A 19,173-nucleotide genomic window follows, 5' to 3' on the forward strand; every position below is an offset into this window, starting at 1 on the left:
GAAGGGGGCGTGACTGTCACTTCCAAGGGTTACATAAAAGGTGATAACTAGGACCGGGCTATGTCCATGCTGCTGTGAGAGAGCTGCCTGTGGAGCCTGACCAACAGAGAAGCATTAAAAAGCCTAATTTAACATCAGGTAACGAATATGATGCACGTTTATTTATAACAGTAAGCGGTGCATGCCCTGCAGGCTGCTGCTGCTCTCTCTGAGGCTTTACTGCATATCTTAACGCTCTTCATCCTGCTGCACGATGTTATATAAAGTAGAGATACATATTGGTGTGTTTGAAGCGTTTTTGTTGTTATTTATGTGGAGGAATGTGGATGTGTAACGTTATTAATTGATGCCCAGCAGCACAGGCAGACTGCAAAGAAAGATGGCGGCTTCCCTGTTGAGGATAGGACGACTGGGTTGTGTCAAGGTAATGCAAATTCCAGCGTCAACAACACACTTTACAGCACTTCATTTCAATACTTTTATTGGAAATACTCTGCCTATTACATCCTGGCACTTTGGGCTTGGCTACCTGTTGTTTTCTGTGCCCTCCTCACTTTTAAACCAGCCTCCTCATGGTGTGACTATTGTTACCCTGCAGCCACATGCTGCTCCTTTTTAATGGATGTTTTTAAATCAAACCCTGCTCTGGGATTCCTTATAGACCATTTGGGTGTTAAATCTATTATAAATGCACTCTTCTTTAAAGTATGAGGCTGTAAGCAGGACACAGGCCTAGCAGCTGAAGCTCCTTGACTTTCTGAGAGTGCAGAGTGCTGACCGACATGGGAGGAGGGCTGAATCTTTACATGAAGCCATAGGTTGTGTGAGCATGTTTGTGCAAGGTTAGAGGGCCCCCACCAGTATGGGCTGAGTGGTTGGACTGGAAACTGTCCATGCATACAAATGCTAATGGTGCACTTTACTGAGAAGAGTCCTGCAGGTTGCTGCTGGATTCAAAATTGTAAAGCTCCAGTGAGGAATTTTTGACAGGTTTTGAAACTGACTGAAAATAATATAGATGCCTGTATATGACCTTCAAACTGTTTTAAGAAGTGACAAAATCAGCAAAGGCTGATGTGTCAACAGGGGGTGGCAAAAGTTAGTTTAACTTAATGCACTGATACCAGGAGGATAGAAAACATAAAGATATCTACACCTAGAATGGTGCAGCTAATATTTGATTGAATTAAAGGTCCAGTGTGTAACATTTAAGATGAGCCGTTTGCATAGAGCGACGTGTTTTTATGAATGTGATTTATTGAATGTATAAACCATAGACTGTATAAATAATGGACGTAGTATCTGTGATGTCACCCATCTGTTTCTGAAGCGCTGTTTGAAGCTGATCGGCGGCAGCAGCCGTATTGGAAATGTTGAATTCAACCTAACTGCTGTCGAGTGTGACGTAAAGAGGCGAGCTTTGAGCCTCCTCGCCAACCACTACAGTGTTCCCACCTCTCAATCAAGTCAGCTGTAGAAAACTCGTAATCTTAAAATCTTCGAAATTGCTGCGTTATGAAAAAATTCACCACCAGTACAGTGTGTGCCGATCAAGTAATGAGCTATTCAGACTACTCATTTTTCGTACCAGGCTGTAAACATGTTTATTTCTGCTGTAAAAATCGGCTTTTTTGAATTGGTGTGTATGTGGTTTCCAGTACTTCCAGAGCCAGCCTCAAGTGGACACTCAATGAACTGCAGTTTGTAACACTTCCACATTGGCTTCAATTCTCGCGGAGGTTGCTGCTTGGTATAAACACTAACAAAAGGGTTAATTGTACTAACATAGACTATAAATGAGCTCTCTCTATCTGCAGAGGGTTAATCTCTGCTGCAGAGTCTGTTATCTTTGTACAGTGTCCCAGAGTGGACAAACCAAACACACCCTCCAGAGGGAGACTGTTATTATAGTTGGCTGCATACAGCTACAGTATCTTCTCCTAAACCCTTACTTAACTTCCTGATTGATCTGTTTTTCAACCGAGCACAGAGTGTCTTAGTAGATTAAAATGTCAGCTGGGGTCAGGTAACCTGTGGCTGATGTCACAAAGCTTTTAAAGAGTGTATCCCAATAAAAGCAATCTTCATACCGACTTTATTATAACGTCTTTCTTTGTATCATCAGTCTTACTTCTGCAAACGTTCTGCCACAAAACATGTTCCTAAATTAATTTGACAAAACCCCAAAAATGGCTGACATCACAGACTCTGATTACTGTCACAGCAGTTCATGTTAAGGCAAATAAATCTGGTAATCAAACTTCTACTTTAATTTATTTAAAATATCCATCACAATTGTTGCATGCATGACAATTTAAAACAAACATTTAAACATTTAAGTTATAATGTGCAGCAAACTTGGCACCCCCTGGTAGGAATGCTAGGTCCCTTCTTTTTTTAAAACACTAACCCAAGAGCAAGTGTGGGAGGAAGGGTGAGGAGAGCTGGCTGCAATCTGCAACCTAAACACTGGATGTCACTAAATCCTAAACACTGCTCCTTTCAAGTTAATGAAAAGGCAAAAACTAAATGTTGTGGTCCATTTTACCTCTCCAATAGAGCTTTGATCTTGTAGAAGAACCCTGACATCTTGCTAGAAATAAAACTGACACCTCTTCTTTGCAGAATTTGAATATGTATAAGGCTTAAAGCTGGTACATTTGAATTAGGAAGTCCATAAATGTAAAATTTTTGTGAGGCAAGGCAACTTTATTTGTATAGTGCATTTCATTCACGAGGGCAACTCAATGTGCTTTCCATTAAAACATTAAAAGCATTGGAAACATTCAGACAAGCATAAAAGAACACAATTAAAATGATAAATATAATATAACAGAAAGTAAAAGGATAACTAGAAATGTATTAAAAGTAAGTTTAAAATGAGCTAAGATAGGAAGGCAGTGGCAAATATAAAGGTCTTGTCTTTGATTTAAAAGAGGTGAGAGTTGGAGCGGACCTACAGCTTTCAGGGAGTGTGTTCCAGATATGTGGTGCATAATGACTAAATGCTGCTTCACCATGTTTCGTTCTGACTCTCGGGACTGAAAGCAGACCAGTACCTGATGACCTCAGAGGTCGAGATGGTTCTGGTTCATAAAATAGCAGCAATATATTTTGGGCCTAAACCATTCAGTGCTTTATAAACCATCAGCCGGATTTTAAAGTCTATTCTCTGACAGACAGGAAGCCAGTGTAGAGATCTAAGAACTGGAGTGATGTGGTCTACTTTCTTGGTCCTTGTTAGGACTCGAGCAGCAGCATTCTGTATGAGCTGCAGTCGTCTGATGGACTTTTTAGAGAGTCCTGTAAAGACACCGTTACAGTAGTCTAATCTGCTAAAGATAAATGCATGGACGAGTAGCTGTAGATATGTATGCTCAGATTACAGTCGTGTAAAAGTCCTGATCAGTCTTTGAGTCTTTAATCTGTCTGTTGAAAATGCTCTGTTAAGTAATGGTCCCTCTTGTTTGTTTGTCTTCAGTGTTTGCAGGCTGAGAGCTGGAGCACTCTGAGCAGAGCGCCTGCTGCAGCTGCGGCTTTTAGCACAAAATCCGGCGGATCCAAGAAGCAAAAGAAGGGTTCAGGTAGGATTTTAGAGAATCAATGTTAATGTCATGACCTGTGGCTGAACTTAAATCAGCTTTTGCACTGAGCTCCTTCTCGTTAATATCATAACACACGGATAACTGACAAAGCTCCTGTATCATCCAAGACAAGATAATAGAATGACTTCAAGTCTGTCTGAGTGGATAATGAGACTTTCTGCTTTCATCCACATACAAACTTTAACCCTGACATGAATATAATGCAGACCCCACTGTGTCAGATAACTACATAATGTCCTGTAAAAGTGGGTTCATCTTCCGCGTTTGACATTGTGTAGTCTGGTCTCTGCTGGAGGAAATACAACAGAGAGGCAAAGGTCAGGAGGAGTGAGATTCCTAGGGAAAGGCCTGCAATGTCATGGTAGAAACAACTGTTTTGTCACAGCTGAAAGGTCAGGATTGAGTTCTGTAAATAAGAAGCTATTTTAACCCGACTGGAAGCAGCTGCTGGAGTTGTTCAGACACGTAAAGGGATAATAGCAAAAGTGATGTTTGCTAAGGTTAACAGGTGGATGACACTTGCACCAAAGTTCATCTGCTTACTTTCTTTCCTCCAACAGGTTGAAGGTCATAAATAAATAGTCCATGAGCTGTTATTGTGCTTAAGATTTAACTCTATACGAAGCTTCTTAATGTGTCTGAGTTTTTTTGTCTTTACTGTTTCATAGCTAACTCATAGACCTTTGATGTTTATTTTGTATATTCCTGTTATTTTCCTGTAAACCAGTTAATGCACCAGCACTCTCTCTATTTCCTGTGTAAACTGTTGGGGATTTTTATGTTTATAATGGAAAGTTTATGAACCAGTATACATGTGTTCAAAGGAAATAATTGATCTTGTCTGCTTGCACTCCTCCTTCGTCCTAGACAAGGACCAGGGTAAAACATACTTCGATATAGAGAAACTTGTACAGCACAAGTCAGTTGATGTTACCAAGAAGGATGTTTCTCCAGCAGTCGCCGCTGCTGCAGCCGCAGAAGCTGCAGCAAAACCGATCGCAGAGGCTGTGGCAGCCGCTGTTGAAGCAACACCTGTAGTCGAGGCCTTCGCAGAAGCTGCACCAGTGGTCGAGGCTGTTGCAGAAGTTGCACCTGTTGTTGAGGGTGTAGCAGAAGCTGCACCAGTGGTCGAGGCTGTTGCGGAAGCTGCACCTGTTGTTGAGGCTGTTGCCGAAGCTGCACCAGTGGTTGAGGCCGTCGCAGAAACTGTACCAGTGGTTGAGGCCGTTGCTGAAGCTGCACCAGTTGTTGAGGCCGTTGCTGAAGCTGCACCAGTTGTTGAGGCTGTTGCCGAAGCTGTACCAGTGGTTGAGGCTGTTGCCGAAGCTGCACCAGTGGTTGAGGCTGTTGTCGAAGCTGCACCAGTGGTTGAGGCCGTTGCCGAAGCTGCACCAGTGGTTGAGGCCGTTGCCGAAGCTGCACCAGTGGTTGAGGCAGTTGCCGAAGCTGCACCAGTGGTTGAGGCCGTTGCCGAAGCTGCACCAGTGATTGAGGCAGTTGCCGAAGCTGCACCAGTGGTTGAGGCAGTTGCCGAAGCTGCACCAGTGGTTGAGGCAGTTGCCGAAGCTGCACCAGTGGTTGAGGCAGTTGCCGAAGCTGCACCAGTGGTTGAGGCTGTTGCCGAAGCTGCACCAGTGGTTGAGGCCGTTGCCGAAGCTGTGGCAGAAGTTGTTGCTGAAGCCATACCAGTGGTTGCTGAAGTAGTTGCAGAAGCTGCACCTGTGGTTGAAGTTATTGCTGAAGCCGCGGCAGTCATAGCTGAAGCTGCTGCTGAAGCCGCTACACCAGTCGATGAAGCCCCTGTTGAAGCAGCTGTAGAAGCAGCACCAGCAGAACCTGCGGCTGAAGCTGCTCCTGAGGCCCCAGCTGCTGAGGCTGCACCTGCTGCTGAAGTTCCTGTTGAAGCTGCTCCTGAAGCCCCTGCTGCTGAAGCACCTGTGGAAGAGGCTGCTGCTGAGGTCCTAGCTGAACCAGTTGAACCGTTTCAGGGTACACACTACAACCTCCTCCTCCCCCACAATCCTTCTCTTTTCCTCTGTGGACCCTGCAGTCTACCGGCAGTCATTTTCATCACCACTTAAAGAGTATTCAGTAGCCGTTTGTGATGACGTTAACGATAAACTGTAAAGATACCGGACATCACAAACACACTTCTTTGGTTCTGGTCTTGCACAACTTGTACCTCCCATAGCTTTTTGGTGTTTAACTTCCACAACCAAAAGATACCTTCCCTTTTCCTTCCCTGTCCACCGTGCCATGAACACCACTGAACCGTGTCATTGGGTCACCTTTCCTGTAGATGTAGTTCAACTCATCATCTAACTTGTTTGTGCCATTTCAGTCATCCTGTGTATGATGCATGTACTAACTGGAACGCATTTAGTCTTTAGTTTTATTCATGCATGTTCTCTGTTTTTGAACACCTTTTTTCTGCTTTTTATTTCACTCTCTAATATCTGTTTGCTAAAAGCACTCGTTTCTTGGAATTTCTTTGCACCTTCCTGTTCGTTTGGGATCTAATTTGCACTTCCCATCTTGTTTCTAATGTTCCCCTGCTTTCAGTTTCTTCCCCGTTCTCTTTTTTTTCCCCCCCAAAGTAGTTCCAACATGATACTACTGCCCTTCATTTACTTTTGTATTGTGGTTTTATTGACCAGGTCGTTTTGATTTTGCATCTGTAATTTGTTATTAATACCGTGTCTATTGATAAAGGATAATGTTAATGTGTAAAGTTGAAGGCATTACCTGCCATATATATTTTTTTGTTCTTAACCTCAAACTTCTCTCCTCCTTTCTGCCTCCCTCTCCTCACATTTATTTTTGTATGGCATGGTAAAAGTAATGTATACTGACTCCATACATGGTTGACGGGATTGTTTGGTGTATTGGTTAATGGGTAATGTCTAAATGTGAACACTTTTCTGTTTGTTTTTTTCATGGTAAACCTTGTGGGTTTTTTAACCTGGTTGCTGTGTGGGGTTTTAAAGACTTCGAATGTTTCGTGGACTTCAACCTTTTTTGAATGTTTTATTCCACATTTGGCAGCCTATACTGTACAGCAGCTCTGTCAATGTGTAGTCTGACCTATCACAGCAACCTTTTAACCTTTAACTGACCTGACCTTTCACTTGTTCTTTCTTTTGCCTTTAGCCAGCTACTCTTTATGGCATCCCAGAGTCCTTTTTGCATGAGGGTTACTCCTAAAACTGGATTGATGGTTATTTGTTCTACCCAAATGCACAGATGTTATCCAAATGTTTTATCCTGGTGTATTAATGTACCTTTTATAAAGCATTATTAATTTATTTTCTCCCTCTCTCAGCTCAAATGGACCCAATTCAAAAGCTCTTCTTGGACTCCATACGTGAATACTCTTCAAAAAGCCAGTAAGTGTCACTACCTTCTAAAGTTCAGTTAATCCAGGCACAGTAAAGACTTGAACGGTAGCTGCAATGGTCCTTCTTCCAAATAGACACCCTAACCTAAATGACTGTGCTTGGGTTTATCAAGCCCAGCTAGTGCCAAGGTGGTACCTCTAATCCATTCCCACCTTGGAGCCATTTTGCCTTCCTTTGTGACACACGAGATGTCCCTTCACATGTTGCCCTGTGGTGTTGTAGGCCCCACTTGCTTGCAAAGTTTTGACATCCCACCCCGATTGGGCATGGACATAAAACTGCCTTTTTAGCATCACTCTACAGTATTCTTGCAAGGGTGAGATTGGTAGGCAGGTTGGGGCCAGATCAGCTATTATGCAGGCATTGTACCAGAGTCTGAATGCAAGACGTTCGAGTTACGAGTCGATCCACCCTCCTATAGTCTTGAGAACGACAGAGCAACCATGCAGATGCAAATGGCTGAGTTTCCTCCAATGGATGGTTTGGCTAAGTCCTCAGAGAAAGCGTATGAAGCTTGGAATATCTAGCATCTGATTTGGGTGCCTCCCCTATGAAGTCCTCCCTGCATGTCTAGCTAGTGCTGACCAAGCGCTTGCCAGAGGGGATATGTGTCTCATCTGGTCTGAGTCCCCCTGGTGGAGCTGGAGAGAGGATTGTCTGGGTTGACTTTCTTGGCCTACTGGTACCACAGCCTGACCCAGGAAAGGTGGAGGAAAATGATGGACAAATGGATCTACAATATTCTGTGCACTCTTCATCTCATTTTCCTCCCTCAGGGTAATAACTTCTTGAAGGATGGCTTACCTCAAGGATGCCATAGTCCTCAATGCCTTGTCCTTAGTGGCTTTCCTATGTCATGCTTCAGTTCCAAGCCCTATGCCCTTTGGAGAAAGCCAGTAAAGGGGTCCATCTGGCTGGCATCTACTAAATGTATGCCTGGAACTCCTCCTTCTAAATCAGTGAGGCTTTCCAGTATTCCACACAAGTATTTTGTGCTGTCCTCCAATGCTGTTACTACAATGTCGATAGCTGTTCCTCCTTCAGAATTTGGACCGGTTCTGCAAATCCTTTCAACTTGCCCTTTTGACCACCAGTGGATCACCTTCCACCTAGGCTTTTTGTAGTTAGTTTCCATATTTGCTGCAAATAGACTGATCACAGCCTCAATGTAGTCACGACTTTGTTCTCTTGATGTGTCCCTAAATGTGTTTCTGAAGTGATGATCACACCTGTTGAACCTTGCACTGTAGCAGCTGTTTTCTGAGCCGAAATGGGTGAGCTTGCTGTGCAACATGATTCCTTGCCATCACCCACCAAGGCCACCCAGTCCACCTCAAGTCATGGGCTCCTTGCAGAGTATACTTTGCAGCTATGAAAGGGCTTCTCTCTTTGCCTTGAATCAGTGCTTCAAGCTCATCAGCTCCTGCCTGGATTTTCCTTACCAAGGCCTTCTTTGCGTAACTGGCGGTGATGCATCTCCGAGCCTCATCTTTGGCATTTGCTTTCGCGATTGGCTCCAATTGAAGACGTTGATCCTCTTGTTCTCCTTTCTGTCTTGGGGCCACTTTACCCAACAGTTTCCCTTTGTTCTGCTCATTCAAACATGGAAGTTTGGGGAAATGGGGTGAATACAGGCTCCTGGTATATCGCATTTAGGATTAGCTCCCAAGTGCTGTGACAATTGCAATGTTGGTGCTTTGCTTGGTGGATTTTTAAGGCCTTGGGGATTCCTGCAAACTTTGCTGTGGATTGTGTTCATGTTATTGGTTTCCTAAATGAAAATTACAATTTGACAGACATTCATTATATTGCAGGGTCTCTTACAACACTAATGTGAATCGTGGCATGCAACCTCAAGGTCATTGGTCTTCAAATGACTGTGGTTTTCTGTAACTCTTGCACTTAAGCCACTTTAGATTTTTGCATGTATTACTGGAAAAAGATGCCCTTGTTTTTTGCCTTGTGTACCACCGTTTAGTATCCCCATTTTGTACCATTCAAATGTAAAGGGACTGTCCTCATAACATACCTTTTGTCCTTTTCCTGTAGGACCACTGGGGGTCTAGTCGATGCAGGTGCAGAGTATGAGAAGGCTCTAGGAGAGGAGGTAGCAAAGCTTCAGAGACTCTATGGTGGTGGAGACCTCACAGCTTTCCCAGAGTTCAAATTCACAGGTGAGTCAAACAGGAAGTCAATATTATTTAAAGTATTTCTGTGAGCTAATCTATCTTTTATTTATCTATTTTTATTTTCACTTTTATTTTACTTATTGAAACTTCTTCTTCATTGTACTTATGTCTGGGTTGCTGTAACAACTGAATTTCCCCCCGGGGGATCAATAAAGTAATATCCCCCATTTAAGATAAGATAACACTTAATTGGACAATATATGCAAGCTCTAAATAGAATTAAATACATGTTTGACTCCTGTGATGTGATGCAGTGTTTTACCCTCATTGCACGTCTTTGTTTTGTTCTTTGCTCTGTTAATCTCTCTCCTTTGTTGTTGTTTTTTTTTTTTTTTTTTCAGAGCCCAAGTTCGATGAAGTTTCCCAGAAGTGAACACCAGCACTTTACAAATAAACTTTTCTACTGTCGCCTTTCTGCCTGTACATCTGTGCTCCATGGTGGACCATTAACAGTCTGCTTAATGTCAGAGTTACAACGAACCCCTGCCTCCAGCGTTGTTGTGAGAGTAGAGCTAGGTATTTTATGGTAATGTACTCTAAAGTGAGGGATGTACATTTTTGCTAGACAAGGGAATTCTGAGCTGTGAAATAAGCTTTGTGTGTTCAGCTGAATGTTTAAGGGAAAAATAAATAATTCCAGTTCAGATTTTGTCATGTGCACGCTTTTTTTTACAACCGTCAGTGAAACCAGGACAAAGTTAGGTTTTACATTTCACTGTCACACTGATCCATGTTGCAGATACAGTTTCAACTACCTGTTTACACTGACCATAACATTAGGACCACCTCTCATCAGATCAGGGCCAAAACAGTCCTCTAGACAAGGCTACAAGAGAGATTCATGACCACTGACTGAATACTATAGGGTTGAAGTTTGTTACATATTCTTGCACACTATTTATTATGCCTTTGAATATGCATGACAAATGTAGTGTGCCAGAAATACTACTAATACCAGGAAGTATTGCCACATACAGAACAAATTTAAAGAACACAAACCAGCATGCTTTTTGTCTATCTGGACCCATGACTCTGCAGTAGAAGACACTTCACTTCAACTTTGGCATAAAGAAAGCACACTCATGTAGTCTTTTATCCATTGGCATACATATCTGCAGTATATCTTAATGTATACACAGTGGCCTGAATTATATAGCAAAAGGTTTTAGGACCGTAAAAACATTCAAAGATTTGGGATCTGAAGATCTGAATGAAGCCAATTTGAATTTCACAATAATCTATTTGTTATTGCCAGTATTTAAGGTTATGCAAAATTGAATTGTGCATACCATTTAAGGGCAGCTGCCTTTTAACATACGTGAAAAATGAAGGGAAATGCACACTTGAAATAGAAAAAATCGACAAATCCTCCAATAAAGAACTTGGAAAAATTCTGCAGCTTTCAATCATTATGCTCTGCCTCTTTTTTAGAGCATAAAAAAAAATTGATACTTGTTTAGTGCCATTTGGAGAGGTGTAGGACTGTTGATATTTTTGTGCATTGCTCATTGAGTCAGGCTTATAAAGCAACAGATGAAAGAGCTCCACAATAAAACTGTAATGTTTTTACTTTATACATTTTATAAAACATATTTCCATTAAGAGAAATAATGGTTAATGTGTGTATTATTTGACGTTTTCTAGTTGATGCCTCTTCTTGCTGGATGTATGACCAGTACCGCAGTCAGCCACCAGGGGGCGGTCGCGGCCCTGCAGCCCTTCATGTGGGCAGCAGCCGTCGCCCCCTTTATTTATAATAAGGCAGTGTGAGTTAGAGCTGAAATAAATGTCCTTTAAATGTTTAAAAGATAAAGGAATGTTTTTGTTGTAGTAAAATTAGATTGTATGTGTTTAATATTAAACTTCCGCATCAAGTCGACATTAAGAATCCGCTCCTGGTTTCAGTTTAAACTCTGTTAGAGTCTCTAAACTGACCAAAGGGATCCCACAGAGAGACTGAGACCAGGTGTGAAGGGTCAAAGAGGACAAAAGTAGAGGACAGCGCCCGTGGTTCGAACCCCTGGCCCGCGGACCGTTGGAGTGAGTGTTACCGTGAAAGGTGAGTCATGATGTAACCACTGGGCTAAACCTCCACCGAGGACTCTGGACTCGCGGGGACGTTAAAAACCTGATCATCATGAGGAAGTGTGTTATTGTGCAACACTCTGAGAGCACTCAGCAGTTGTTTCACTGTTATTTACACTTATTAATGACAACAGGTAGATAATAAACTTTAAGCAGGGTTCCCAAGCGTCCTGGAAAACCTGGAAAACAGTTGACCAGTTTTCCAGTACTGGAAAACACCTGGAAAATGGGAGTAAAAGTAAAATGTTCAGGAAAATCACATATAGTCCTGGAAAATTATTCCAACATGGCTGCGTGCGACCTGACCCGATTAACAAAACACATCCCCATTCATTGAAAGTTGAGAGCATGCTGTGCTGGAAACGACAGCGACACTGCACAACTTTTTTCACATCTTTTCTCCTTCACTTCATAATCATGCATTCACAGAAAACGGGGGTATATATTTATGGTACATTAACCTTTTGGAGTGCTCTTTTGATTCAAAGAGTCTTATATTTAAGTTATAGTGTGACCAGTGGAGTCGGGCAGAGAGCTTGGGGGTCTGTGCCTCACAACTTTCTCTGCAGGCTGAGAGCTCAATTACCGTACTCTAGCTCAGTTGTTCTCAAAGTGAGGTCCTTGGACCCCTGGGGGTAAGCGAACCATAGCGTGGGGGTCTGTGAAATATGTGAATACATTTCTAATAAATTATAAAATTGTGCTGTGTCATTACAAAACAGCATATACACCACTGTTATGATACCAATTGGTGTCTGAAGGGATATGTGAGTCTTGCTACTGTTAATTTTCTGAAAGCGTTTAAGATCAATGACTTGAAAAGTATAAATGTCCACAAGGAATGAAATGACCCTCTGTTTTAAAGTATACAAGTGGTATTTACTTGATTCAAATTGAAGGGTTATCTGTTTATCACTATGGTACAGGTCTGAAGTATTTACATTGATACGTTTTACAATACAAATAGTTCCAAGGGCAACTAAGAGTGCAAATGGTAGTAAGCATGTTCTTTAGTGATGGGAAGTTCGGCTCTTTTAAGAGAGCCGGCTCTTTTAACTCAGCTCCCAAAGAGGAGAAGGCTCTTTTGACTCCCGAACCGCTCTTAATTTAGGCTCTTGTGTAGCCGTATATTTTACCTTAACTTTGCAAAAAATAATGGTTTGTGTTGAAAACCCTTTTACATACATTCCTTTATGATAAGCGTTATAATTGGCCAATTTTGTGCATTTATTCTTTTACAAAACCACTCTCACCCTGATCCTAGGGTTAGGGTTAGGGTTATGATTAGGGTTAAGGTTAGGGTTGGGGTTAGGATTAGGGTTAGGGTTAGGGTTAGGGTTAGGATTAGGGTTAGGGTTATGATTAGGGTTAGGATTGGGGTTAGGATTGGGGTTAGGGTTATGATTAGGGTTAGGGTTAGGATTAGGGTTAGGGTTAGAACCAGAACTAAATTTAAGCAAACAGAACCAGAACGAAACTCAAGCAAACCGAACCAGAACCAGAACCGAACCAGAACCGAACCCGAACCGAACCCGAACCGAACCAGAACCGGACCAGAACCGAACAAGAGCTGAACCAAAACGGAGCCAGAACCGAACCAGAACCGAACAAGAGCCGAACCAAAACGGAGCCAGAACCGAACCAGAACCGAACCAGAACCGGATCAGAACCGAACCAGAACCGAACTCAAGCAAACAGATCCAGAACCAAACATAGGCAAACAGAACCAGAATAAAAACTAAAGGAAACAGAACCAGAACCAACTCACGCAAACAGAACCAGAACCAAAGTCAAGCAAAGAGAACCAGAACCAAACTCAAACAAACAGAACCAGAACCAACTGATGCAAACAGAACCAGAACCAAATTCAAGCTAACAGAACCAGAACCAAACTCAAGCAAACCGAACCAGAACCGAACCAGACTCAAACCAGAACCGAACAAGAACTAAACTCAAGCAAACAGATCCAGAACCATACTCAGGCAAACAGAACCAGAACCAGAACCTAACTCAAGCAAACAGAACCAGAAACAAAGTCAAGCAAACAGAACCAGAAACAAAGTCAAGCAAACAGAACAAGAACCACACTTGAGCAAACAGAACCAGAACCAAACTTGAGCAAACAGAACCAGAACCAGAACCAACCCAATTTTGTGCATTTATTCTGTTACAAAACCATTCTTCATAGGATAAGGGTTAGGGTTATGATAAGGATTATGGAAAAGGTCAAGGGTTAGAACTAGGGTTAGGGTTAGGACTAGGGTTAGGTTTAGGGTTAGGGTTAGGATTATGATTAGGGTTATGATTAGGGTTGTGATTAGGGTTATGATTAGGGTTGTGATTACGGTCAGGGATGTGATTAGGGTTAGGGTTGTGGTTAGGGTTAGGATGAGGGTTAGGATTAGGGTTAGGGTTATGATTAGGGTTAGGATTGGGGTTAGGGTTATGATTAGGGTTATGGTTAGGGTTAGGGTTATGATTAGGGTTAGGTTTAGGATTAGGGTTATGATTAGGGTTATGATTAGGGTTAGGGTTGTGATTAGGGTTAGGATTAGGGTTGGGGTTATGATTAGGGTTAGGTTTAGGATTAGGGTTATGATTAGGGTTATGATTAGGGTTATGATTAGGGTTATGATTAGGGTTGGGGTTATGATTAGGGTTAGGATTGGGGTTAGGGTTAGGGTTAGGGTTATGATTAGGGTTAGGATTAGGATTAGGGTTAGGGTTATGATTAGGGTTAGGATTAGGGTTATGATTTGGGTTATGATTAGGGTTAGGGTTATAATTAGGGTGAGGATTAGGTCGAGGGTTTGGATTAGGGTTGGGGTTATGATCAGGGTTAGGATTGGGGAAAGGGTTATGATAAGGGTTAGGATGGGGTTAGGGTTAGGATTAGGGTTATGATTAGGATTAGGGTTAGGATTAGGGTTATGATTAGGATTAGGCTTGGGGCTTTGATTAGGGTTGGATTGGGGTTAGGGTTATGATTAGGGTTAGGGTTGGGGTAATGATTAGGGTTAGGATTAGGGTTAGGGTTGTGATTAGGTTTGGGGTTAGGGTTAGGGTTATGATTAGGGTTATGATTAGGGTTATGATTAGGGTTAGGTTTGGGGCTATGATTAGGGTTAGGATTGGGGTTAGGGTTATGATTATGGTTATGATTATGATTAGGGTTAGGGTTATGATTAGGGTTAGGTTTGGGGCTATGATTAGGGTTAGGATTGGGGTTAGGGTTATGATTAGGGTTAGGGTTGGGGTTATGATTAGGGTTAGGATTAGGGTTAGGGTAGTGATTAGGGTTAGGGTTGGGGTTAGGATTAGGGTTAGGATTAGGGTTAGGGTTATGATTAGGGTTAGGTTTGGGGCTATGATTTGGGTTAGGATTAGGGTTAGGGTTATGATTAGGGTTATGATTAGGGTTAGGTTTGGGGCTATGATTTGGGTTAGGGTTAGGGTTAGGGTTGGGGTTAGGATTAGGGTTAGGATTAGGGTTAGGATTAGGGTTAGGATTAGGGTTATGATTAGGGTTGTGATTAGGATTAGGGTTAGGATTAGGGTTAGGATTAGGGTTAGGGTTGGGGTTATGATTAGGGGTAGGATTAGGATTATGATTAGGGTTATGATTAGGGTTATGATTAGGATTAAGGTTAGGGTTAGGGTTAGGATTAGGGTTATGATTAGGGTTAGGGTTAGGGTTAGAATTAGGATTAGGTTTATGATTAGGGTTAGGGTAAGGGTTAGGATTAGGGTTAGAACCAGAACTAAATTTAAGCAAACAGAACCAGAACAAAACTCAAGCAAACAGAACCAGAACGAAACTCAAGCAAACCCAACCAGAACCAAACTCAAGCAAACCCAACCAGAACCGAACCAGAATCGAACCAGAACTGAACTAGAACCGAACTAGAACCCGAACCAGAACCGAACCAGAATGGAGCCAGAACCGAACCAGAACCGGATCAGAACCAGACCAGAAACGAACCAGAACTGAACTCAAGGAAACAGATCCAGAACCAAACTCAATGAAAAAGAACCAGAACCAGAACCAAACTCAAGGAAACAGAACCAGAACCAACTCACACAAACAGAACCAGAACCAAAGTCAAGCAAACACATCCAGAACCAAACTCAAACAAAAAGAACCAGAACCAAGTCATGCAAACAGAACCAGAACCAAATTCAAGCAAACAGAACCAGAACCAAACTCAAGCAAACCGAACCAAAACCGAACCAGACCCAAACCAGAACCGAACAAGAACAGAACCAGACCCAAACCAGAACCGAACAAGAACCGTACCCGAACTGAACCAGAACCGAGCCAGAACCGCACCAGAACCGAACCAGAACCGAACTCAGGCAACCAGAACCAGAACCAGATCCTAACTCAAGCAAACAGAACCAGAACCAAACTTGAGCAAACAGAACCAGAACCAGAACCAGAACCAACCCAATTTTGTGCATTTATTTTGTTACAAAACCATTCTCACTATAACTCTAGGGTTAGGGTTAGGGTTAGGGTTATGATTACAGTTAGGATTAGGGTTAGGGTTATGATTAGGGTTAGGGTTAGGATTAGGATTAGGGTTATGATTAGGGTTGTGATTAGGGTTAGGGTTGTGATTAGGGTTAGGGTAAGGATTAGGATTAGGGTTAGGATGAGGGTTAGGATTAGTATTAGGGTTGGGGTTAGGGTTATGATTAGGGTTAGGGTTATGATTAGGGTTAGGGTTATGTTTAGGGTTAGGGTTATGATTAGGGTTAGGGTTATGTTTAGGGTTATGATTAGGGTTAGGGTTATGATTAGGGTTAGGGTTATGTTTAGGGTTAGGGTTATGATTAGGGTTAGGGTTATGTTTAGGGTTATGATTAGGGTTAGGGTTATGATTAGGGTTGGGGTTATGATCAGGGTTAGGATTGGGGTAAGGGTTATGATTAGGGTTTTGATTAGGGTTATGATTAGGGTTATGATTAGGGTTAGGGTGATGATTAGGGTTAGGGTTATGAGTAGGGTTCGGGTTATGATAAGGGTAAGGATTAGGGTTAGGATTGGGATTAGGATTAGGATTATTAGACTATTTAGGAACTAAATTAGGAACTAAATTTAGACTGTCAGACCAGCCTGATCATCACTGAAAATGTCCTGGAAAATGATTTCTGGAAAAGAGTGGGAACCGTGTTTAAGATTCAAATAACCTGAAGCTGTAACAAGTTTAGTTCTTCTTTTAAAATAAGAATATATTATAGACAGCAGTGTCTGCTATTTTTAAGCCCTGTTATAATGAACTACTTGTAATTAATGTACTCTATTTTAGCCTTATAGAAAGTTTAAACAGACATATTTAAATCAGAACATTACTAGATTACTATAATCTCTGAAACATGGCTGCCACAGATAATAATAAATACAAATAAATTACATTATAGGATGAAATAATCCAGCCATGTCAGATTTAAAATGAAAAATCTACATGTTTTTTTTTCAATGTTTGAACAAGAAATCAGATATACAAACACATACATGTACATCCCTAACATTCCCAGAACCACCAGACACCTGGAAAGGTCGTAAAACAATACAATCCAACAATCCACTCCTAGATTGAGTTTAAACTCTAGAGTCTCTAAACTGACCAAAGGGATCCCCACAGAGAGACTGAGACTCAGGGTAAGAGGTTAAAGAGGACAAAAGTAGAGGACAGCGCCCATGGTTTGAACCCCTGGCCCGCGGACCATTGGAGTGGGTTACCAGTGAGCGGTGTGTCATGATGTGACCACCGAGCTAAACCTCCACCGAGGACTCTGGACTCAAAGGTTCCTTATAAACCTGATCATCATGAGGAAGTGTGTTATTGTGCAACACTGAGAGCACTCAACAGCTGTTTCATTGTTATTTACATTTATTAATGACAACAGGTAGATAATAAACTTTAAGATTCAAATAACCTGAAGCTGTGAAAAGTTTAGTTCTTCTTTTAAAATAAGAATATATTATAGACAGCAGTGTCTGCTATTTTTAAGCCCTGTTATAATGAACTACTTGTAATTAATGTACTATATTTTAGCCTTATAGAAAGTTTAAACAGACATATTTAAATCAGAACATTACTAGATTACTATAATCTCTGAAACATGGCTGCCACAGATAATAATAAATGCAAATAAATTACATTATAGGATGAAATAATCCAGCAAAATCAGATTTATAATGAAAAATCTACATGTTAAAGAGGACAAAAGTAGAGGACAGCGCCCGTGGTTCAAACCCCTGGCCCGCGGACCGTTGGAGTGAGTAACCAGTGAGCGGTGTGTCATGATGTAACCACCGAGCTAAACCTTCACCGAGGACTCCAGATTCACAGGTTCCTTATAAATCTGATCATCATGTGAAGTGTGTTATTGTGCAACACTCTGAGAGCACTCAGCAGCTGTTTCACTGTTGTATATAATAATGATGAAGATGGATGCTTAACTTTAAGATTTAAAGGGCCTGAAGCTCTAATAAGTTCACACAAAATTACTATAATCTTGGAAACAGGACAGCCATAGATTTCAATAAATGCAAATAAATTATATGATATACTAAAATAATCCAGCAAAGTCAGATTTAAAATGAAAAATATACCCCTTTTTTTTAAACCTTTTTTTTTATTTTTTTCCCAACGTTTGAACAAGAAAGTACATTTAAAAACACATACTGTACATGTACACTCCCAACATCCCCCATACCACCCAACTCCTTTAAAGGTTGTTAAACAATACAGGAAAGTGACAGATAAGGTAAAAAAAAATAATTAAAAGCCTAATAATAATAATAATAATAATAATAATAATAATAATAATAATAATATTAATAATGATAATAATAAATATATGAGAAATTTGTAAATACAAATAAATAAATAAAATAAAATAAGTAAATAACAGGACTGTAATTACATGGTGAGCATTATCTGTAATAACAAGCAAGTCTATATGAAGACAGAAGGATAAAATCTACATGTTTGGATCATTTTATTCATTTGTTGACAGATTATTAAATTAAGACACATCTATCCAGACAATAAAAAACAAATTAGATTTTAAACAATTTATGTCGAGGATAATCTTTTTTAGGTACAATTATTTTATTTCTAGATTGTTTGAGGATTAAGGCCACAGGAACATGTTTGGAGAGCAGCAAGCAAATAACATGTATAATCTTTTTTAGATAAAAGAGATTAAATTCAGAATCCTAATTTAATTGAAGTCGGAGTTCGGAGATTAAATTCAATAATCTGACTTTAATATCAGATTAATCATTTTTGTCTCGAAATTCTGAGATTAAAGTCAGAATAAAAAACAAACTACAGTTACAAAAAAATTCTTGCCTGCATTACATTTATAGAGGCCTTTATCGTCCCAATTCTTTTTCTCGTACTTTTCTTTCTTATGATCAATTTTTAATTATTTTTTTTAACATCAGATAATATCGTCATCCAACATAAACTATTTTCATATCACCAAGGTTGGTTACAAAATTAAATTAAATGAGGGGTGACAGGGCCACGCATTCATATATTTGAAATATAATAAATAAATAAATAAATACATGAGTAAATAAATAAAAGGGGGGGGGGGGGATTGATAGGATAGTTCATGCGTGTAGGTTTCACATTCTGCATATATAATATTTGTATATGTATTTGTATTTATATATATATTGCATATACATATAAAATTTAAATAAAAAACACCATAGTTTTTCAAGATTTTCCTATACTTTTCGTATCTTTTCTAAATATGTTGCATCTATTCGTGTAATTTTGTTGCTAAGTTAAATTTTATTTGAAGTCATTGTGCTTTTTTAATTTATATTTTGCATTAAATCCATAGGTTAAAGCTGAGTGAAGATAGGAA

At 40.7% G+C, this 19,173-nt stretch overlaps 1 protein-coding gene across 7 annotated transcripts; it reads left to right on the forward strand.

The window, feature by feature from the left end:
• Window positions 1–2: 2 nt before the first annotated feature.
• On the forward strand, window positions 3–9,836 carry si:ch211-140m22.7 (uncharacterized protein LOC570370 homolog). 7 transcript variants are annotated; one of them, XM_034694667.1, is made up of 8 exons: window positions 3–138; window positions 358–424; window positions 3,482–3,584; window positions 4,473–5,188; window positions 5,219–5,594; window positions 6,928–6,991; window positions 9,053–9,177; window positions 9,534–9,836. In XM_034694667.1, exons 2-8 carry the CDS (start codon window positions 380–382, stop codon window positions 9,563–9,565), a joined length of 1,461 nt encoding a protein of 486 aa, XP_034550558.1. In that variant the 5' UTR covers window positions 3–138; window positions 358–379; the 3' UTR covers window positions 9,566–9,836. The 7 variants fall into 7 exon arrangements, with proteins under 7 accessions (XP_034550558.1, XP_034550560.1, XP_034550559.1 ...); XM_034694669.1 differs by having other exon boundaries at window positions 5,249–5,594; XM_034694668.1 differs by having other exon boundaries at window positions 4,473–5,158.
• The last annotated feature ends 9,337 nt before the right edge of the window (window positions 9,837–19,173 follow it).

The sequence above is a fragment of the Notolabrus celidotus genome, chromosome 10, assembly GCF_009762535.1.
Source record: "Notolabrus celidotus isolate fNotCel1 chromosome 10, fNotCel1.pri, whole genome shotgun sequence".
Classification (NCBI taxonomy): domain Eukaryota; kingdom Metazoa; phylum Chordata; class Actinopteri; order Labriformes; family Labridae; genus Notolabrus; species Notolabrus celidotus.